At 35.8% G+C, this 24745-nt stretch overlaps 1 protein-coding gene across 1 annotated transcript; it reads left to right on the top strand.

The window, feature by feature from the left end:
* The first annotated feature begins 874 nt into the window (after nt 1–874).
* slc7a5 (solute carrier family 7 member 5) lies at nt 875–22851 on the top strand. Its single transcript, XM_058767484.1, has 10 exons — nt 875–1655; nt 4326–4451; nt 13558–13663; nt 14227–14271; nt 15040–15163; nt 15266–15369; nt 15643–15739; nt 17586–17735; nt 19168–19345; nt 20189–22851. The coding sequence occupies exons 1-10, from the start codon at nt 1070–1072 to the stop codon at nt 20242–20244; spliced, it is 1572 nt and encodes a 523-aa protein (XP_058623467.1). The 5' UTR covers nt 875–1069; the 3' UTR covers nt 20245–22851.
* Nucleotides 22852–24745: the final 1894 nt, after the last annotated feature.

Here is a 24745-nt window from a genome sequence, read left to right as displayed (position 1 = left end):
GCTAGAAATGCTAATACCAAATTAATTTTTTAAATATTTACTACAATTATTATTTACACACTATTTGAAATATTTATATCAAGAGAAATAATTTACCACATTGATTGTCATAAGCTTGTAGACTGTAAAATCTGTGAAATTTATGGTAAAAAAAATAGCAGCGGGGGTTGCCAGAACTTTATCGTAAAAAAAAATATATATATATATATATATATATGGAGGAAACATTTTAGGTTTTACAAATTAAACTTAAAACAAATTCATTTCATTAACTGTTAATTCACAAACTTACCAGAGCAGTCTACTAAAATCTGTTTTGGAATACACTGACAAACACCAATAAACAGATGTAAGCCATGAATGAAAGATCATCACACACAGCTTTTCCACAAGCTGAGGTAAATATTAATATATAGAAGGTACAGTGTCATGCACACAAATACACCATGTGGTAGCGCACTAAAATAATGCAATAAGTATTAATTTAACATAAGATGTAACGGAAAATCGAAGAAAAACTCATTTGAAGTGTCACAAAGTGAATTCTGGGAATGTTTTTTCACTGATTGTAAACAGTATTTTATGGTGATCTTGTGTAAAGCAACTTAATGCTAACCAATTAATAACAATTTTTACAGCAGCATTGTATCGTAGGGTATTTTTAGTCTTTTTAAACTAATTAGATCAATTATTATATTTATTTAAATGTTATGATGTGACTTGAAATCTCAAGGTTTACTTGTGAGTTCAACTGAACTGAAAAAATTAGGAAAAGCCCTGCTGGACCACTCGGTAATAGGTATTTCTTTCAGGAAACGAGACTCTAGAGGGCGATATAAACCTCAAATGCACACTTAATGACGCGGAGGAGAAAAGAGGCAGGCCGAATCAGAAGATGCTTTTGTGCTTCTACAACGCTGACACACTTCAGAAACCACGCTTCTGTGAGTCAGAGCGGACTCCACGGTATCACCGTGCATCAGCCAAGCCCAGTCTGAGGGAGCTGAACAGGTCACTTTCACACTTAGAGCAAAACAAAGCGCCTGGCTTTGTTTGACAAGAGGAAGCAATGTCGGGGTTGAAGAAACGGAGTTCAAATGCGTCTGCGGACAGGGATGAAGACGACAAGCAAGTGACGGAGAAGATGCTCTCCGGCAGAGGTGGGAATGGCAACATGAGCCGACCAGGAGACGGCACGCCTGAAAGCCCCACCGCAGATATTACCTCTGCGGATGGAGAAGAGACAGTCGTGCTGAAAAGAACTATTACTCTCGTAAACGGCGTGGCCATTATTGTAGGCACCATTATTGGGTCTGGCATCTTCGTAACACCGACCGGAGTGGTGAAAGAAGCCGGTTCAGTCGGGTTGTCGCTGATTGTGTGGGCTATATGCGGCGTCTTCTCCACTATAGGCGCTCTGTGCTACGCCGAGCTGGGGACCACCATCACCAAATCTGGGGGTGACTACGCTTACATCCTTGAAGTTTACGGCTCCCTACCTGCGTTTCTGAAACTCTGGATCGAGCTTCTCATCATCAGGCCGTCCTCGCAGTATATTGTCGCCTATGTTTTCGCTACCTACCTCCTGAAGCCCATCTTTCCCAATTGTCCTGTCCCTGAAACAGGGGCTAAGCTGGTCGCCTGCCTGTGTATCCGTAAGTAACCTGTTACCTAGCTCGCTAGGTGACACGAAAGTTTGTTTTACTAATTTATTTCGCAAATAAACGATATGACCGAGGGCTTAAGTCACTCTTTATCGTAAATCTCCTCAACGGTTCAGACGTTAGAATTTACCTCAACTGTCATCTCGCGTGCCATTCGCACGCTTCATCTTCAACGTCCGAAACGCGTTCAAGACTCCACATGTACAACATGTTTCTCACTAAATTCGGCCAGATTATAAATATAAACGATTTTATCTATATATGTGATAGAACATGTGTAATTAGAGACAGAAACGCCATGTGCCCACGCTGCTACGGCAGCGTGTGTAGTTTATAGGAGGAACTGAGTATGTTGAAAAGGTGAAGAAGAATTTCATCATCTAGTGCTGATGATTCATGGAGGAAGTGGCACGCGCTACTGCATCACCTTGGCGGGCTTTATGCAAATTAATTGCTTTGTTAGTATTATTAACGCACCAATTTAGCGTAGCTTTAGTATTAATTATATGAATATTTTGAGAAAATGCAAATCCTTTTTTTTTAGCAGCATGGAAATGAAAAAGCAGATTGATTATGAAATCTTGTTAGATGTTTTAAGTTATTAACCAATGGTAGTAACGTAGATCATGTTGCATGAGCTTCATATTTAATTCACTTTTTTTTTCTTTAGAAACTCCACTTTTATGTAACTTCATATGATAACAAACATGTCTAAACCAAGATTACTCATTGTTATGATCAGGTTACTGTATTCTCTTTTTGCCATAAATTGTGTGTGTTTCTTGCAGTAAGAGTACCTATAGGAGGACCAATAGGAGTTAATGAATTCATCCCTGCAGCGCTACAATCACAGATCTTTGACATGCATGTTCATGGCAATATGTTAAGGTTGTGATTTACCATGGCAGCCATGCGAGCAATGCAGCCCTCCTGCAGGTTTAAACCAGTCAGGATTAGGAGAATTAGCTCAAGCCCTAATTACCAATTGGCCAACAAATTAAACCCATATTTCTCTCTTTCTCTCCCTGTCTTTTTCTTTGTCACTTCTTTCTTTCTCTCCTCCTCCTTTCTCATTTAGGCCAGATGAATGCTTGATTGGGGTACAGGAATGCATATTCTTTGTGATTGTGTTCGTTGTGAACACAGCACCCACTATCCGTTGTAATCTCGCCTTGTTAGTGGCTTGTCTAATCCTTCCATAAGAACTCGCATGATGAGACAGAAAGGGAGGTAAAGATGACTGTGGCCATACGTTTAAGCTGAGCAACGACAGGTTACAGGATTAATACTAACATTGATACAAACATTGAGAGTTTTATGGTTTTGTACCTCATAGACAGTATTTGGGTCTGCTGGCATAGCAGCTGGCCACTTCTCATGTGTTTTAAGGTCATGATTGAAAAGGGACTCCAGGATTGGTTCGTTGCATGAAACTACGCTGCGTATCCATGGGAGAGGCCCCCTGAGCAGGACCATGCTCCTGCCGTAGGGAAGCTCAGGGAGGAGCCTCTGTCTCATGATCCCTGGTCTATTAAGAACGAGAACTGCAATGACCAACAGAGTAATACAACAGTGTGTTCTTGCATGAGGGGACCCAGGCCCTACTGTCCTACCCGATACAGACTCCCTTTTGTACTTTAAGGGCACACAAAGGCCAGCAGGCTTCGCAGACCGATTTACAGCTAATGCTGCTTTGAAGTATTCGTTAGTTAATCACATTTAATAGGAAGCTTGGAGCCAGGGGCTGGAGGCTGAGGTGGTAGGAGCTCATTATTTTTATTATTCCCTCAAAATCTGTTTACCAGTATTTGGTTAGTGAACTTTTAAATTTAATTTAGGCCGTGGCACCTATACCTGCTCATTTTTCATACATCCATTCTTTTTCCAAACCATGTCTGGTTCCCCAGTGCCCTTATAACTACTGACAATTTCCAGTTCACTTGTGCTCTTTGGATAATGGGGGAAACCCAGACTAACAGAGGGAACATGTAAACCCCACACAGAAAGGCCTCATTGCTCAACGGGGATACTATATTAATAAAGTTAATAAAAATTAAGATTTGTTTCCCCAAATTATTGCCCACAAGGCTGTCCAGTCCACCCCAACAAAGCCAGTCAGTCTTATTCAGTATATTGTGTGACATAGACATCCAGTCAGTAGGATTTCTGTTAATCGCATTGAAACTTTGCAAAAATTTGCAAGTAAGTGGATTGAATAAGTAGGGCGAGATATTTGCGTATGACTCAGGTAAAAATTATCTGCAGATCCACCCTGTAATACAATCCATTAGGCAGATTATTATGTGCTGTAGTATACAATATTCCTAATTGTTTGAACCTACATGTGCTGACATTTTCAAGATCGGACAGATAGTTCTTTCACCAAATTTTATTTAATGTCTGTTTTTCCGTTCAACCTTAATAACTTTGGCAGCCATGCTGTTTCATTTAAAAAAGTAGCACACCACAACATGCTGCCACGTGAATAGCTGCAATGTAAACAGCGCTTTGCGCATGACACTTCCTGAGTTAAAGTGTGGATGATAAATTCTAGCCTAATTAGTTTACCAAGTATTTAGGTTTACTTCCTCTGAGCCTCTGTTGTGAAAGACTAAAAATAAATGCCTGTTGTTCTGTTTTTCCCTCCATCTCTCCCTATAGTGTTGTTGACCGCTATCAACTGCTACAGTGTGAAGGCCGCCACAAGGGTTCAAGATGCCTTTGCTGCTGCTAAGCTAGTCGCCCTGGGCCTCATCATCATTATTGGCTTTGTGGAGATCGGCAAAGGTGGGTAACACACACACACTTCCAACATGTACAAGAACAATCAGTCAGTTAACTAAACAAGTGCTGAGGAATGGAATGGAAATACTGTAGTTTTGGTTAATGACGGTGTTTTCCATCATTAAAATGAACCCATACGAATAGTTTATGTTTGTAAATTCAGGCAGAGCGATTGTATTTATGTTTTCTGGTATGAATAAAGATTTGTATGGTCTTTGGTAAGCCTTGGCTTCAGTGTTTATTTATTTTTGCTATGGATACGATGTAGCGTTCAAACTGTTTTCATTACAGTGTCGCTCTTAGCTGGGTGAAAAGTGTCTTCAAGCTACACAAAGTTTGAGACCAAGTTCAGTTCAACATCAGCCTCATGCAAAAAATTACTTTTTTTTCGATTAATAGGGAACAAATTGGTGTACCATTACTTTACAATAAAGGCGCAGTTAATAAATAAACTATTAGCAAACATTTAATTAATTTAAAAACAGCAAATATCCAACCTCAGTGCTTCTGGACTTCTTGACTGTATCCAGCTATTAAAATCACACATTATAACTTTTATTATATTACTCATTTCGCATTTAATATCATGCAAAATATCATAATTTATATTTCTGAGCCAGTTTACCCTCTTACTAAAAAAATTATGAAATAAATCATTTTCTTTTATGTGTGTATATATATATATATATATATATATACAGGGCCTAAAACTAACTTTTTGCCACACTAGCCAATGGCCGGTGGTGTGTTAAAATTTACCGGCCAAATATTTTTTTTACCGGCCATGAAACTCTTTTTGCAAAAACAGGCAGTTATTACTACTACAATGACTAAACATATTTACAATGTTTTTAATTTGTCCTGCTACTGGTGTCTCTATTAAATGCATTGTCCCTCAATTTTACCTATTAATTTTAGCCATTCAACATTACAGTATAATTTAAAGCCATTATTTTTAACATTTAATAGGCTCTGAAATATATAACAACTTTTAATGTAAGTGATTTTAAAACAATCTTCACATAAACTATAAATTGTATATGCATAAACTATACAGACTAATCTTTATTCAAGCTACAAAAGTTAACCAGCGACTAGAACAGTCCAAGGATTTCTCTTTTTCTTTTGTTCTTTGATTTACATCAATGACAGACTTCAGCAGGTTTCACTTTAAATCAGTGCTGTCTCTTTAAAACCTGATGCACATGTCGCAGATGATGGATCTGACACATATTCGATTTTCTCCCAACTCTTTACAGTCATTTAAGACTTTATAACTCATTTAAGGCTACGTTTACGAGGTAACTCGCCAAATACGCACGTATTTTGACATAATTGTGTGTGTTTTCGTCCGCTGAAGCGCTACTGGTGCGCTGTCTGAAGCGACTCTGCGTATGCGTACAGCCGAACGTGCAGCCTTTCAAACTATATACTGCACTCCGAAATGAAGCAGCAAAATCTTCACAGGTAAAAGTTATTAGAACCGTGTCTAGGGACAAGCTGGCCATCACACTGCTCTGACCGTTTTATCCCGTTTGTATCCTATTATTATTTGATTCGCTCTTGTCACTTATATAACAGCTAATCACGTTGACCTTGTCTTTGGAAAATATTATTTTATTGGCTTATGTCAGAAACAGCAAATCTCTTTAAAACTGGCTGTTGTTTTCACTACATTGCATTGTAATTTCATAAAAGTTGTACCCGCCAACGCAGATTTTTACTCGCATTTGGCGCTTGGCGAGTGTTAATTTTAGGCCCTGTATATATGTATGTATATATATATATATATATATATATACATATATTATTATCCCCAAACTAGCTAGTTTTTTCTTTTGAACTTTTTCATCAAATTTTATTTAATTTTAATTTACATAATTAGATTTTTATATTCAATATATGGTTCATTTCTAGAAAATAATGAAATCATACTGTAATATATAAATCAAATGTAAAAATAAAATGAATTAGCAATCTTGGATCAGCAGTCTTGATTCATGCCATATTGATATGTTGGTACTTCATGTTGGTATTTCATACGGTGGCCGAGAGAGCTCAATGTGCTGCAAATAGAAAAAACACCTGCAAATTAAGAAAACAACTTCATCAATTTGACAACACACGTGTAGCAAATGCTCACAACTCAAACAAATAAAGAAACGCACTGCAAAAGCTCACAACAACAAATAATTTTATTTGCAGCACGTTTCTTTGTTTGGTTGTGTTGTGAGTATTTGCAGCACGTTTCTTTATTTGTTTGCGTTTGCTAGCATTTGCACCTGCTGTCAAACTGATGAAGATGTTTTCTTGATTTGCTGGTGCTTTTTTATTTGCATGTGTTTTCTGAAGTTGCAGCACATTGAGCTCTCTCGGCCACCGTAATTTCAACTCTTTTTGAACTCTAACTCTTTTTGGTTCTAATTACAGTTGTATAGTTGTGGACCAGTTTGTTTATCAGGGAATTGTAGACCTGCTGAATGTGCAGCCAGAACAGCAGCTCTGATTGTTTGTTACTGAGACACTAAAGCACTGACAGCAATAGTCTAGAGAAAGAGTGAGCAAACAAAAAGAAAGAGCAGTTCAAAGATTTGTAGTACGAGCTGGCAGACCTTGATGCCAGAATAGACATGAACTATTGTAGTTTCTTTAAATGGTCACAGTCACCAACTGGAATTAACATCGGTGGTTTCATGGAAAGTAACATTTACATTCATGCATGTAGCAGATTTTGGGCACACTGTTCCTTTAATAACATTTTTTTGGGGTCGGTTTCTCATTAGCTTACTGGTATAACCTCACAAATTCAGAAAGGAAAAAGAGGATTTCACAGTCTGAGATGCAGATTAACAAAGGTCCATTCACTTGGTGCATGTCCGTGTCTACTGCACAAACAAAGGCCTGAAGCTGCTATCACTGACTCAGTTGTGAGTCAGCGAAACAGGACAGGTTAATTCGAATGGATTATTAGCTCTCCTTTTCATCTTTTATCTCCAATCCACCCACTCTCACTGCCCACAGCAGTGGACGTGTAATGACAGACAGCAAGGTAGTTTCTGAAAGAAAGGAAAATGAGAAGGACACGCCATGCTGATGTTGATTATTGAATATTGGAGCCAGAACTGTAGGGCACGTCTCTTCTAATTGGCCTGCCTCACCCAAATTTTGCCTAGACTGTCAAATTTTGGTTCTCTTTCATTTGGGTGTTGGTTTCTTTGTGTGGTTAAGTCTCAGAACCTTTACCTTTAGTTGCTGAGGTTGCCACATGTACATCTCTCTCATGGTAGAGAGATGCTTCTAAAGCAGCATTGTTCAAAAGTTCCAAAAGTTCATTTGAACTACCGTTTAAAAGTTTGTGGTTGGTAAGATTTTAAAAACATTCTTGAAAGAAGTCCCTTCTGCTTGCCAAGGCTGCATTTATTTGATCTAAAATAGAGTAAAACAGTAATATTGTGAAATATTATTACAATTTAAAATTGTTTTCTTTTTTAATATATTTTAAAAAGTTATTTATTCCTGTGATGGCAAAGCTGAATTTTCAGCATCATTACTCCAGTCTTCAGTGTCACAAGATCCTTCAGACATCATTCTAATATGCTGATTTGGTTTTCCTGAAGAATTTCTTATTATTATCAAGATTGAAAATGATTGTGCTGCTTAATATTTGTGTGCAAACCGTAATTTTCAAGATTCTTTTATGAATAGAAAGACGTCCCAGAATGCATTGCTAACTTAGTGAAAAAGAAAATCCAAGATGGCGGATGAGACAATAGTTAAAAAAATATACATTACAATTGGTTCATTTTTTGGAAATAGTATTTTAGCTGATATATTTATGTATTTTTATGTTAAGATTTTGATTTGCGGTTGTGCTTTATGAGTATTGCATTTTTAGCTTAGCCACATGGTAAAGTCAAATTAGTATTTACGAGTTATGAAGTTGTAATTGTGACGCCAAGTGCATCCAAGTCACTTTGGTCAGAGCAAGATGGCAATGTACCATTTCTACAAAAATATATAGCTACTTCTACAAAATGATGAATAAAGAATGTGCATCAGGTGTGTTTTTGATTTTTTTTTTTTAGGTTTTTATTTTACTTGTGAAGGTGCTCTAAATTTAAACATTATGTATTGTATCGTAATTGTACAATAATATCATATTTTTAACAAGCAACTTCTTTGTGCTTACATGTAAGTGAATAAAAATCCATTCCTTTTATTTCAACAAAATTACCATCTTTATCAAGATTTTGCATCTATTGCCTAAACCCATATTTTCTCACTGAGACACGACTCAGAAACTCAGAGATTCCCTATTGTAATTACGACATTGTGGATGCATTCATGTGCATTCAACCTGTAAATATGATTTTCTCGACATGACTTGAACACACCAAAACTCATTTAAACATTTAAAGCAGTTGCGAGTTGAGTTGATTCTCTCCTTGTGAGGTCGACTCCTTTCAAATCAGTCATTCATGCATTCCCATTTTAGTTAGAATGCCTCGTTGCTGTCTGTGTTGACTGAAGACGGCAAGGCAGCTGGCTAGCTATTGGGTGTTTTTGTGTGCGAGCTAGATAAGCACATGCAAAATGACTGTGAGAAAAATGACGCCAGATAATAATGACTGTACATTTGAACCATCGATAGACACACCCTCCCTGTCCAGACAGATGTCAATGGAAATGTCCTCAGATATGTATATGGCTGAACTGACAAGTGTCCTATTTATTTTCTTTATAAAGTCTCACTTTTGAAAGAGCTGTTTAATTCACAGCGTCTTCCTCTGTGACATTTCCTCTCTCCACATCAGTCTCTGTGAACAAAGTAGCTTCTGTTTGATGGCGTAATAGACTTATCTCACTTAGAAGTCCAGAAAAGGTCTCAGTGTGTATCTTAGCCCTTGTGTTTGTTTTGAGAAAGCCACTACTGCTTAATTCCGTTTCATTCAGCCATTGCTGAAACGTAGCATGCAACAGGATACCTCGTGGTTTATCAACCATCTTGAAGTCTTCTGGGACTGGAGCTCCACCCACACAAGAGACAGTGAGACTGCATGCTTTTTAGACTCCGCCTACATATTAGCAGGATCATTGTTGGGAGGTTTTTATGTTTTGGTCTTTTTGCCACTGTATTGATATTTATATTTGAGAGTTGACAAGAAATGAAAGGGAAAAAAGGAGGGAACAGAGACAGGAATGATACAAGCCCAATAACACAATAAACAGGCACATATAGGCTACTGTATGCTTTGGTTGAGTAAATATTTGATGTAAATAAATCATAATGGAAACACCACACGAAACCAGCATGACTTTTTTTGATTGTGCAACACTTCCTTCCTTTTGATTTAAAAATAGCTTATTTTTGTCTGTATTATTTGTTTTAAGGGAAATGAATGATATAAAATTGAAAGCCTTTTTTCCTGCTCAAGAAATATTTCTTATTATTGTCAATGTTGAAAACAGTTGTGCTGCTTATTTATTTATTTTTGTGGAAACCACAATATTTATTTATTTTTTTTTTACAGATTTTACGATGAACAGAAATTTCAAAAGAACATTTATTTAAAATAGAAATATTTGTAGAAACATTATAACTGTCTTTTCTGCCACTTTTGATCAACATATAATAAATATACAATAGATTATTAAATAATACAAATCTATTTATTAATTTGTATTTTACCGCAAAATTGCAAACTATCAGAATCTAGTATTCCAAGGCATCATCTTAACATTCTTTTGTTTGATACTAGAATAAGACAATACACTTTTCCAGTATGTCAGGGCAGATGTCCATTTGACCGGATGGCCTAGTTTTCCTCTCAGATGATTCTCTTTGTCCATTAAGCTGTCTAGATTGATGCGACAACGGTTACACAACTGATGTTGTACCGGACACTCAACTCACTGAACTTACTTGCCTTCACACACTGCACTGTTGTCTATTAGAAAAGTGTGTTTTTGAGATTGCATGTTGTTTTTAGGAACTCTTCAGACTGAATCTAGGCTATGTAAGCTGAGATCTGCTGTCGAAGCGTTTCTCGCAGACAGAGATCAGGCTCCTCTGGACTGGCGTAGCTCAGGTCTGAGCCTGTAATACTCAAGTTTATACAAAGAGTTTATACAGGCTTTCAGTCTTGTTCTGTGCCTGACTGCCTCAGGCATACAGTCACACACACATACCCCGCTTGCCGTGCCATGTGACCAGGCGGCGTTGGTCTCCATCGATCACACTGATTCACATGAGCTTGCCTTGGGCTGCAATCATTCTTACACAGTGGACATGTTCACAAATCCCCTAGGTAGGATTCATGGAGGTGGAGTCCAACTCAACTCAAGCCTAAATTACTTTTAGTCTAAATTCATTGCCACAGGACAATTAATTTTTTTTTACACTTACACTATCTCACAGAAGAGAGTACACCCCTCACATTTTTGTAAATGTTTTATTATATTTTTTCATGTGACAACACTGAAGAAATGACACTTTGCTACTTTGCTAACAGTGTAAATTTGCTGTCCCCTCAAAATAACTCAACACACAGCCATTAATGTCTAAACCGCTGGCCACAAAAGTGAGTACACCCCTAAGTGAAAATGTCCAAATTGGGCCCAAAGTGTCAATATTTTGTGTGGCCACCATTATTTTCCAGCATTAACCCTCTTGGGCATGGAGTTCACCAGAGCTTCACAGGTTGCCACTGGAGTCCTCTTCCAGTCCTCCATGACGACATCACGGAGCTGGTGGATGTTAGAGACCTTGCGCTCCTCCACCTTCCGTTTGAGGATGCCCCACAGATGCTCATGCTTGGGCAGTCCATCACCTTTACCATCAGCTTCTTTAGCAAGGCAGTGGTCGTCTTGGAGGTGTGTTTGGGGTCGTTATCATGTTGGAATACTGCCCTGCGGCCCAGTCTCTGAAGGGAGGGGATCATGCTCTGCTTCAGTATGTCACAGTACATGTTGGCATTCATGGTTTCCTCAATGAACTGCAGCACTCATGCAGCCCCAGACCATGACACTCCCACCACCATGCTTGACTGTAGGCAAGACACACTTGTCTTTGTACTCCTCACCTGGTTGCTGCCACACACGCTTGACAATTCTTTTTTTTCAGATCCTCAGAGAGTTCTTTGCCATGAGGTGCTATGTTGAACTTCCAGTGACCAGTATGAGAGAGTGAGAGCGATAACACCAAATTTAACACACCTTCTCCCCATTCACACCTGAGACCTTGTAACACTAATGAGTCACATGACACCGGGAAAATGGCTAATTGGGCCCAATTTGGACATTTTCACTTAGGGGTGTACTCACTTTTGTGGCCAGCAGTTTAGACATTAATGGCTGTGTGTTGAGTTATTTTGAGGGGACAGCAAATTTACACTGTTAAGCTGTACACTCACTACTTTACATTGTAGCAAAGTGTCATTTCTTCAGTGTTGTCACATGAAAAGATATAATAAAATATTTACAAAAATGTGAGGGGTGTACTCACTTCTGTGAGATACTGTACATGTTAACTTAAGATAATGCAACGGCTAACATGAAAAAACAAACAAACAATACTCTTACATAATTTTTTAATCTGGGTGTTCTACATATACCGATATGTATACCAATGTACATTATATTTTAATCTCTTTATGTATATATATATATACATATACATATACATATGTATGTATATGTATGTATACTGTATATATAAATTATTATTGAAATATTATTACAATTTTAAATAAAAAAAACAGTCTTCAGTGTCACATGATCCTTCAGAAATCATTCCAATATGCTGATTTGCAGCTCAAGATACATTGCTTATAATTTTTAGTGTTGAAAACTGTTAATATTTTTGTGGAAACAGTGGTAATGGTGAATAGAAAGTTGAAAAGAACAGTATTTGTTTGATTTTTTTGTAACAAAGTCTTTACTGTTAATTTTGAACAATTTAATGCATCCTAGCTGAATAGAAATATTAATTCCTTATTCAAATCTTACCGACTACAAACTCTTGAACGGTAGTGTATATATATATTGGAAGAATGGCGACACATTATATATTATGCATCATATAATTCCCATTTGCCATAGTTACCCATTAATTTACTATGGGGAAAACAATGAGAAATGTTCTATTGAATGTCCATTTTTAGATTTAAGAAGGTTGTGCTTATCATGTTCTTTAATTTCAAGGTCATTAAACCTTGAAAATATGCAAATTAGGACATTAAATCAGTTGATGCTATTGTGTTAAAGAGCAGCTGAGGAACAAAAGAACAAACAACCAACCAACCACAGATTCTCAAAAGAAAGTAACAAAGAAAGCACACGGGAGACTACTTTATATCAAACCCGTGTAACGATTTCACAGTGATTATTTTGAGAGAAGACAAGTTGCAAGTCACTTTTTCATGATTTAGTCATATCAATTTCTTCAAACCAGTTGAACTAGTTTTTTTTTTCTCTACACCTCTACATGTTTGTTGCTATACTACACCACTTTGTTGGACTGCTGGGCCAATCCTTTAAAGTGGCAGAGTTTCCTAACCATAAATTGAATCCTTACGGCGTCTTCTGTTTGGGAAGCCCTCGTCGCTCTACAGCCTGCATGCTTTGGAGAGATGGATGTACGTAGAGGTTTGATCTCCCCCGGCTTTCTCACGGGAGAGATTGAAAACGGGCCCCAGCCTGAAACAACACTATGTTCATCTGTTGATCCAGTGGGAAATTCACGAACTTTGGGTGTTCAAGAATTTGCAAACCCTACAATATCTCTTTAGTTTTTGTTTTTCCATCACTCTTGCGTTTCAGATGTGACATCTGTGACCTTGTCCCTCATGTACCGACCTACAGCCCACAACCGGCCTTGAGAATATCAGCATGATGAAAACTCATTGTATTGTGATAGCGGGAAACAGTCGTCCACCTTGAAACTATTTCATGCAAGCTTGTTTGTTCCTCTCATGGGATAATATTGTGGGAACTACAGAGTACTCCCTAGATATTATGACTTGTATGGGTTGTTTTTATTATGTAATGTTTCTGATAGTTTACAACAGCATTGTAATCTCATGTTTCATGTTGATTGTTTCTGTTGCAGGTGATACTACTGATCTTTTGCCTGAAAATTCGTTCAAAGGAACCAAAACAGACTTTGGCAACATCGGATTGGCTCTTTACAGTGGGCTGTTTGCTTATGGAGGATGGTAAGACCACAGAACTAGATTTGGGTGGAACGGGGGGGAAAAAGGAAGAATTAAGACTTTCACAAGTAAAATATAATGATACACCATGTGAACCAAGACATCTTTTACATGTAAATCAACTTTTTTTTTGTCTTAAACAGCCCTTACTACATTAACATACAAGATATTTTGGTCTTTTTTGGCCCACCGTGAAATTTCATTGGTCCAAAATTCAATTCCACTTAACAATGTAGTTGTTTTGATAATGCCACAGTGTTTGCAGTTTTCATGGAAATCAGCTGAATGATTGACTTATAGTTGACTTTGCATATTCAGCTGGTGCAGAAGGAAGTATTATTATATCCACAAAATTTCACCCATATTCCCTTATTAGAATTTAAACTATTTGTCAGTAATTCTTTAAATTGCTTGTTTCATTTCTCAGAATTTTCTTACATATTGTTATATTTTCTTTTCTCATTTTCTCTGTACTTTCTAATTATAGGTCTTCAGCAGTTGAACTTGTAGAACAGGATGTGTTTAAATTATTAAAATTTTCTTATTTACTTTTTCATTTTTACCAGGAATTATTTGAATTTTGTCACAGAGGAGATGATCGAGCCATTCAAGTAAGTTAAACTTACATTATTTTACTCTGTGTTACAGTATAATACAGTATATCTATGTATTGAGTATTTTTTTAAAGGTATGTATTTTAAATTTAGCTTGTTTAATTTTTATTTATTTAATTCTCCTTTTTTAAGTTTTTTTTGGGGGGTGGAATGGGAACAATATTTTTTCACTATTCTGCTGTATTTTTGTCCTGTTGTTATTGTACAAGTTCAACAAACAGTTTAAGCCAAAAAAAAACAACTTATTTTCCTTATTAAACATATTTTTAATAATTAAATAAAAATAAATATTTCCTAAACAAAAATATTTTACCCATAAAAATATGAAATATTAAAATGATGAATATTTTGAAAAGCAAAATCACTCCTGTAAAAAGAAGAATCATGTCATTATCTTGTTATTATACGTAATAAAAGTTGATTTATCTGATTTATTTGTATTTTACATGGTGCAAGTTGCCTCATGGGACTACCATGTTTAGATGTTTATCAGCTTCTTCTATGCTGCCTTTTCTTTACATTGGAGTGATATTAATTTCTTTAGGGGTAAAATACTAAAAAAAAAAAAAAATCAAGATATGTATTAAATATATTTTAAATATTTTTAAATTATTAAATATATATTTTAGACACTTCCTGTCACTGAATAAATTAATCATGTCAGACTTCTAATGGGGCATTTCTAAAAAAAAAAAAAAAAAGCACAAAAAATAAGTTTTTGAGAGGGGTGGTTTATGTAATAGTGTATGTGCCAATGTTTTTCAGAAATCTGCCTCGGGCCATCATCATCTCACTCCCCATTGTCACTGTTGTCTATGTGCTGACCAACCTGGCCTACTTCACCACACTCAGTCCGGAGCAAATGCTCTCATCTGAGGCTGTTGCTGTGGTGAGTGTCGCGACATTATATTCTATATTTAGCTCAGTTGCTTTAATGTTTTCTTTTTATTAATGTTTCTTAAAGTTACTTAATAATTAAGTTCTTTTTTAGGACTTTGGAAACTACCACCTAGGACCAATGGCTTGGATAATCCCTGTGTTTGTGGGCCTGTCCTGCTTTGGCTCTGTGAATGGCTCTCTGTTTACTTCATCTAGGTAATGCACACACACACACACACACACACAAACACTAACACACACTTGTTATAAATATCCTGTGTTGGAAGAGGTCGCATTAATCAGATCACTTTACTTTAAGTTGTTTATTTAATTAATCTGTTTGGTTAGTGTTGTTCTAAAGTCACCCTGCAGGCTTTTCCACTGTAAACACTGGTCAGGTTATCTCGAAATAGATCTGTTTATATCGCTGTTTGGTATCAGACCTAATGGATAAAACGGTCTCTTTTGTATCATGCTCTTTCCCTTCAGGCTGTTCTTCGTGGGCTCCCGAGAAGGTCATCTTCCCAGTTTGTTGTCGATGATCCACCCTGACCTTCTGACCCCTCTACCTTCACTTATATTTACGGTAGGTGTCCAAAACCAACCACATCACTCACTATAACTTACAAGTCATTGTTGAGTCCAGTTTCTGAGTGAATCATTTTTTGCCTTGGTTCTGTTTTTAATGTTTAAAATTCAGTTTTTCTGTTTAAATAGTTATAATTTTGGAGTAAATCATTCTTGTAAATTGGTTCTTTTCAATGAATTGTTTTAGCCAGTTCTAATTTGTGAGTGAATCATTCTTTTGAGTCGCTTTTTTTTTTTTTCTTCTTCTGTGAATCGGTTTAATGAATCAGTCAGTGAATCAGTTTAATCAGTTCTAATTTGTGAGTGAATCTTTACTTTTTTTTTTTGAGTCTGTTTATGGGATCAGAATCCCGCCAAATGTATTGCAGTCACGGATAAAAAACCAAACCAAAATTTAAAAACGCAAGTAAAAATATATTGCACAAAATTTAAAAATGAAAACAATGAAAAGCAAACAATGGTCACGGATCGAAAAATAATAAGCGGAAATCAAAAATGTAATAACGCATTTAAAAAAATAATAAGCATAAATCAAAACTTTAAATACATTTAAAATCATATTGCACAAAACTGAAATATTAATGCAAAATTATCCAACTTATTTTTCTGTTTTTTGTGCTCTCTTATTTTTTGTATTTGTATATGCAATTATATATGTAAATAAACACAATATCCAAATAAAACATTGTGTATATCAAATCCACCTGGCCTCTGTAACTATCGTTTTCACTGATCAGTAGTCAAATCTAGTCTAGTCAATGCAGTAGTCAAATCTAGCCTAGTCTACATTCATTCATAATTAATTTACCAATTTACTCATTTAACATTAACGGATCGCCAGGTAGGCGTACAGCAGTGACAGACAGACACATATAACGGTGTCCTGTATGGAAAGATGTTACTCCAGCTGACAGTAATTCATTTTCACCTGAGCTGTCAATCAAGAACTAGTGGACCACTGATGACGCTTAAACCCGCCCTAATTTACATGAAACTCTAACTGCAGCATTCGGAAAAGCAAGCGCAGAATGTGGAAACAAGAGCAAAGTTATACACAGCATAAGCATGCAAAAAATAAAAATATGAACAGAAAATGTCCGAGAGCACAAAAAACTGAAATATAACCAAGGAAAACATGATTTTGTGTGCAAGTCGGATAATTTTGCAATATTATTTCAGTTTTGTGCAATATAATTTTAAATGTGTTTAAAGTTTTGATTCATGCTTATTATTTTTTTAAATGTGGTATTAAATTTTTTATTTCAGAATAGCAAACAATGGTCATGGATAAAAAATAATAATATATGTAAATCAAAAATGTAATAACTTTGCTTTCATTTTTTATTTTTGTGCTATAGAATTTTATTTACGTTTTTTTAAATCTGTTTTAACACTTGTTATGTTGTTATCCGTGACTGCAATACCTTTGGCGGGATTCTGATCCCATATCTGTTCCTTGCAATGAATCAGTTCAGACAGTTCTAATTTTTGACCAAATCATTATTTTAAGTCAGTTCTTTTCAATGAATTGGTTTAATCGGTTCCAATTTTTGAGCGAAACGTTCTTTTCGGTAACTTTTTTCAATGAATCAGTGTAACCAGTTCTAATTATTTTGAGTCCGTTATTGTCGATGAATTGGATTAGCAGGTTTTAATCTGTGAATGAATTCTTTTGAATTGGTTCTTTAAAATTAATCTTTATAAATTACTCTTTTAAGTCAGTTTTGTTCAATGAATCATTTTAACTAGTTCTAATTTTTAAGTTAATCACACTTTTGAATGGTTTCTTTTCAATGAATTTGCTGAAGATTCAGTCTTAACCTTTTCTTTTCTTTTCCCCACAGTGTATCATGACTCTTCTCTACGCTTTCTCCAATGACATTTTCTCTGTCATCAACTTCTTCAGCTTCTTTAATTGGCTCTGCATCGCCATGGCCATCCTTGGCATGATGTGGTTACGCTACAAGAAGCCTGAATTAGAACGACCAATTAAGGTGAGCCGGGGTGCTGAGCTAGTTAGCAAATGCTGATAAACTGTGTGAGGTGAACAAGGTCATACTTTCAAGTGCATGAGAAGTGACCTGTCATAATATATGTGTTCCCTGTCTGAAACCAGACATAGCCAGCAACAGACCGGTAACACACAGGCCCTTTTGTGCGCTTCTCTCACATTCAGTCTCTCATTGCATTCAGTGGCCTCCTCTCATCTGCTGGACACAGAGGGGTGTTCATCAAACGAGGTTTAGAGGCACTGGAGTGAAAGAGGCCATTTGCTTATTGCTCATAATCTTGCTCTCATTCTAGATCTCATTAGCGACAGTCCATTGTTTGTTTCATGCACTGTACTTAGTACTGCCTGTGATATCGTATTTCTCTGCTTTTAGACACTTTAGTGGTTTCATGAATTGAATTTTCAAAAATGAAAATTCTGTCATTAATTACTCATCCTCGTAAGACCTTCGCCATTCATGGTACTCTCATGAATGGTGGAGGAGACTGACCCGAAAGAGAAGAAATCGTTGAATAAAGTCCTTATTTTTGTTTTCATTGTGAACAAAAAGTTTCATAACATTACGGTTGAAACACTGATGTCACATGGACTATTTTAACGATGTCCTTACTGCCTTTCTTGGCCTTAAATGTGTCAGTTGCGTTGCCGTCTATGCAGGGTCAGAAAGCTCTCGAATTTCATCAAAAATACATATTTGTGTTCTGAAGATGAACAAAGGTCTTAAGGGTTTGGAACGACATGAGGGTGAGTAATTAATGACAGAATTTTCATTTTTGGAACTATCCCTTTAATTATTTACTACAGTTCAAAAGAATGGGGTGAGATATGTAATTGTTTTTGCTATTAAATTAATACTTTTATTCAGCAAGGATGCTTTAAGCTACTCAAAATTGACAGAGACACTATAAATACTGATCATAATGTGGAAGTGAAATGTAATGACGTTAGCAATGAGCTAGTCTTGATCAGAGCAAGCTTGAGGAGAGTATCAGGCCATCTGTCAACAAGCTAAGTAAGTGAAACCATTCTGCAAAACCAGATCAGTCCGGCTATCACAAAGAGCAAGAGGCTACCCGGGGAACTCTGTGATGAAGTTGTAAGGAGAAAAAAGGCAGGAGAAGGCTATAAAAAGAAAAGCTTTGAACCATTCTTAGAGCTCTGTGAAGTCCATTGTATACAAATAGAGAAAACACAACACAACACAACAAAACCCAAACATGAAAGATCAGGATGTCCTAGCAAAATGAGCAGCCAGAGAAGAATGGTGATTGTCAGAGCGAGTAACACTGGGCTCAACACTTCTTTATGTCTTTCATAAGTGAAGTAAATATTCTTTAATAAACATACTTTCTGACTGTACTTTAAATAGACTTTTGATCACATTTTCAAAGCTGTCCCACCTCTCTGTCCACTAGGTCAATATTCTGCTGCCCATTGTCTTCGTATTGGCCTGCATGTTCCTCATCGTGGTGTCCATCTGGAAGACCCCTGTGGAGTGTGCTATAGGATTTGGAATCATCGCCACAGGAGTTCCTGTGTACTTCTTCGGCGTTTGGTGGCAGAACAAGCCAAAATGGCTCTTGCAGATCATCTGTGAGTGTCTATCCTCTTGTTTGCTTCATAACTGAAATCTGAAATGTTCCTCGGGTTTTGATGGCTAAGTTGCTAAAATCAAACCTTATAAGAGTTTATTCAACAAGACTGCTTTTAAGACAAAATTAGACATTTGCTATGCATTTGACCTCCATAATTTGACAGATTTACAGAGTTGTATTATATTTGGTGGAAAATAGTGTAGGACGGGGTTTTTATCTGATGAGATTTCATTTAGCTTGTAAAAAATGGGCTATTATATTATGTTATTTTTTAAGTCTCCCATGGTATTTGATTAAAAACACTTTTCAAATGCAATAAATGAAAAAAAAAAACTCTTTACAATTATATGCAAATAAAATTAATTACACACTGTTTTGTTGGGTTTAAAAAGAAAACGTTTTTGAAAAAAATCTTACGCCCATTAAAGCTGCATTTATTTGAGCAAAATCCAGAAAAAAATAATATTGTGAAATATTATTACAATTTAAAATAACAGCTTTCTATTAGAAGATATTCTAAAATGTATTTTATTCCTGTGATGCCAAAATTTTCAAAAATTCTCAACATCATTACTCCAGTCTTCAGTATCACATGATTCTTCAGAAATCATTCTTATATGCTGATTTGTGGCACAAGAAACATTTCTTTTATTATCAATGTTGAAAAAGTTGTGCTGCATAATATTTTTGTGGAAACCATGATACATTTTTCTTCCATAGATCAGCATTTATTTAAAATAGATACATATTTAATGACACTTTTGATAAGTGTTTAATGCATCCCTGCTGAATATATATATATATATATATATACACTTATGTTGTTTAATTTTCTGTCCAGTCTCTGCCACGGCGACATGCCAGAAGCTGATGGAAGTGGTACCTCAGGAGTCCTGAAGACCAAACGGAGCGGCAGATGCCTCTTCCGCGCACAAGTCTCCTCGTACCCACCTTTACTGTATTCCTCGACTGCCTCACCTCTTCTTGTGTGAGCCAGAAAACGTCTTATCCTGCTGACACAGGCAAAATCTATATGAATTACCACATAAGAAACCAGACAACATCGGGTCACAGGAGCATTTCAATTGAGATGTAGATTTTGCATGTCCTTCCTCAATCAAATGTATTATACTGTATACATCAATACATCAATTTATTATATATATATATATATATATATATATATATATATTTTTTTTTAACTACCAGAGATATGTGTCATATAACTTGGTCATCCCTTTATTTAGGGCTTTGTTTATGATTTTTAGCTTCCTGTATCGTATTTTCAGCTTTTATTTCAGAATGTACGTGAGGAAAAGTGCGTACCGAGCTTCCCTCATACTTGTGGAGAGGCGCCATTGTCTCAGCAACCAGAACCGTGATTCCCACCTGACCGACAAATTTGCATCTTGGATTACGGAATATCCTATTATGCATTTCTTTTTCTACAGCAGATAATGACCAGTTTGCTGTGCCTTCTCTGTTGGTGTAGAATTGTATTATTTTTTGAGATCGACTTGATATGACTTTATACGTCAACAGATTTATTTTTGATAGCTTAATGCAGTTTTTTTAGTGTTACTAAGAATTTCAAGGAATCTCCTTTTTGTTTGGTCATGGTCCTCTAATTTAATATTACAAAAGGCGTAGACGTACAGTATTCACAAATTCATCAGAATACCTATAGCCTTGCCGCTTACCTCAGTAAACATACAGGACATTACATTCATAGACCTGGCTGTATATTTTTATGCCTACTTTTGATTTAATGAAGCACAAAAGATAAGGTGCTGTTTTCCTTTTTTTAATGTTTAGCACCTCTTTTCTGCATCTGTTATGCAAGTATAACTTAACACTGGACCACCTTTTTTATTTCGTTTCCCTTAAATTTGGCAATTATTTAAACAAAGCAAAGTTGCTTGGTAGTTACGAACTTTTAAAAGAAAGTTATGTCGTCATTTAAAACAGTTTGTTGCTGTTGTACTATGTATGGTTTGTCAGTTACTACGTGTTTTTATTGTACCGTCAAGGTATCGTTAAAAAAAAAAAAAAAAGATAAAAATACCCTTACCGAAGAGATTTTAGTGCCTCATCAGTTTGCGAACTGAAAAATTCAGAATGAATTTGCTTGAAAATGCGATATCGTTATTGTGTTTCAGTTTTAGACGGCTGTACGCAAAAAAAAATTCCGTTATCTTCGTTAGTTTCGGTTAAATGGACATTTGTTCCTATACTGGACCAAAACCAGTTGTATGTGCGGGTGAAAATGCACATTTTCCGTTAAAAAGTGGTGAGAGAAACACTAGGGGTGTTTTGGGTGATGGAGGGGGGTGTTATTTTAGGACAAAATGGAAATTGTCCTTTGGCTATTTTGATTACAGAAACATTTCCAAGGCTTCTGGATAGAAGGACTCTTTAGATCCGACATGCTTTTCTTCAGTGCTGTTATGTTTATAGTGGGTGTTTAGATAATGAAGCTTTGTATTATTTAGAGTATTACAGCAGTAAGACTAACACTCCAGCCAACGAGATCATTTTATCTAATTTAAATAGTTATGTAGAAATTTACTTATATTTATTTATTATTTTTAGAGTCATTCAGTTAGTGCTCTAATAAATTTTTACAGGGCATTTTTAAAGAAATGCTGAAAATAAATTGTTACTGATATTTTTTTTCCTTCTTCAGAAAATGATTTTTTTATATTTGTGTTTTTATTTTTATTTTTTTGTGAATCTGTAAATGTATTTTGTAACTGATGGCTTGTCGTAGTTTCCATTTGTGCCCATTAATATAAAAATAACTGCAGATGAGCTGAGTCTGCCTGCACTGACATCTGCCCCTTGAAAACAGACCACATCACAGTGACGCTACATTTTACTATTTTTTTGTTGACGTATGATGAATTATATTTGCTCATCGCAGATCTTTCGGTATCATTGGTGTCTTCGTTAAATACTAATAAAAAAGAAAATAAAAAAACTTCAAGATATGACTGACTCTTATGTGTATGCTTATGTTCTTCGAATAAAAATTGTCCACTAAACAGTTTCTTTAAACTTTTGTTTCTATAAACACCAGATTTTGCATTTATAAACTGGCATGTATAATTAAACTTTAGATCCAACAGCTATCTTTACAGGCATGCAAACCCTTTTACCTGAGGGCAGACTCGCTTTCATCGGTTCATTTTTTCGCTTTCATCGGTTCACTCTTTTGAGAGAAGACTGTTTTCTTGTGTAGATGATCTCTAATCAGTCAGCTACACTGCTTATAGAACTCTGAACAGTTCTAAGTGTTCTAAGTATTCTGTAACCATCTGTCCTGTCTTCTCAGTGATGTCCAGTGAAAAACAACTATGGAGAGATCCTATTGAGCAGGTTCTTGTAATGGTTGTGTCTACTGTACAAAAACCTTTTTTTAGAAATTAAACAATTCATGCTCTGTGATTTTTACTTTGTTGCAGAACATTGTTGAGTATTCAGAAAAATAAAACAAGAATGCATTCAAAACATGAGTACTTGTGTAGTTTTTTATTAGCAGATCAGCTGTTTTTGTTAGCACTGAAATAGCATAAATATGAAGATACTTAATGAATCACTTAGTTAATATGTAAATACACTCATCACAACAACTTATATAAAGTTGTGACTAAAACTATTTAAAATATAATTATACTTTTAAATGTATTATATAGTAAAATTATAAATAATTAGTTCAAATTATTAAGAAACCCTACGGTGGCCGAGAGACCTCAACGCGCTGCAATTACAGAAAACATGCAAATAGAAAAAGCACCAGCAAATCAAGAAAACATCTTCATCAGTTTGACAGCAGGTGCTGCAAATGCTCACAACACGAACAAATAAAAAAAACGTGCTGCAAATGGTCACAACGCAACCAAATAAATTATTTTATTTGCAGCGCTTTTTTTATTTGGTTGCGTTGTGAGCATTTGCAGCGCGTGTGTTGTCAAATTGATGAAGTTGTTTTCTTAATTTGCAGGTGTTTTTTTCTATTTGCAGCGCCTTGAGCTCTCTCGGCCACCGTAAGATACATTATTTTTCAATAAAACATTTTATATTTTATAAAGAGAATTCCACATAGGCCTATAAGGATGTTTATAGTAGTTCCTGGATGGCTTTATTCTCTCAAGCAAAGTTTCTCAGTCGTGAATTCCTGCTGCTCGTGACTAAAATGGGCTCATGCAAGACTCTGGAAAAACTGACCTAAAAGGCATTTTTCTCCTAAGGATATCCGTAATAGCTCCGGTCTCGCATCAGCTGCTGTGGCCTAAGGAAAGCTCTCATGTCATGTGAGGAAAAGATTAGCCAGTGTCATTTGACTACGCTTTTATTTGTTATTACTAAAATTTGTGTTATTTCGTTAAAAAGCAGATGCAACGCCTCAGTGATAAAGCGTGAAGAGCACTAATTCAGCTATTTAAAAGTAAAATAAGAAATTTCTGCAGCATTTCTGGCACCAAGTGTCATTGAAAGAATAGCCTATTAAAAAGCGATAAACTAATTAAACCACATACGCGTTGTAATTTGTTAAAACAGTTTACTGCGACTGTAGCTATATAAGTATTAATGAATTCTAAGCAACAAAAAAAAAAAACGAATGATGAAGTAGTTTACATTTTCCACAATTAGCTCATTAGCAATTAGCAATTAGCTCATAAACTATGAGGCGCATTTTTGTCCTCATATGGTGTACAGTTGAAACAGTAGCATGGCACAATTGAGACACCCATTCTTAATGCTCTAAAAAGCTATCTAACAATTTATTGCAAATGTAATAAATTACAAAATTACAGTTTTAAATAGTTACATTCTAAAAATAAATGTGTTTACATTATTTTAATTATTTTTTCAAAGGTTTGAATAATTTCGTAGGATAAAAAAAACTTTTTGTGGAAAGTTAAAGGTTACTTTTAAATAAATATTCTGCTGTTTACTTTCAGAAAATTAGCTAAAAACCTCAATTATGACTTGACATTACAAACTTGATTGCGAATTGTTTTAACAAGCACTAAACTAAAAGTACAAGAGCATTGTTAGGTTTCAAAGCACGGGACTAGTCTATAAACTCAAGTTGTGTTGCTGTGTAATAACTCTTCGAGTACCTGACACACTAAGCTACTCAGCAGAGAATCCTCATACTTTACTGTTAAATGTAACATGTAGACACTGACTGACCTCCTCCTGACTGTAGGCTTCATGTGAGAAACAGAATAGCACCTCCAGTCGACTGACCACTCATTCTTGACAGATGAGTCTGTGCTGCAGCCCTATCCATGTTTCATAATTTCTATGAAAATAGTGGAGACCCTTTCAGGCAAAAAAAAAAATAAAAATCAGATTAGAGAAACAATGAAGGTGTTCTAATTTGAAGTAA

Source organism: Onychostoma macrolepis, chromosome 25, assembly GCF_012432095.1.
Source record: "Onychostoma macrolepis isolate SWU-2019 chromosome 25, ASM1243209v1, whole genome shotgun sequence".
NCBI classification, from domain to species: domain Eukaryota; kingdom Metazoa; phylum Chordata; class Actinopteri; order Cypriniformes; family Cyprinidae; genus Onychostoma; species Onychostoma macrolepis.
Note: the sequence above shows the minus strand (reverse complement) of the source record. Positions and strands in the feature narration are given on the sequence as shown.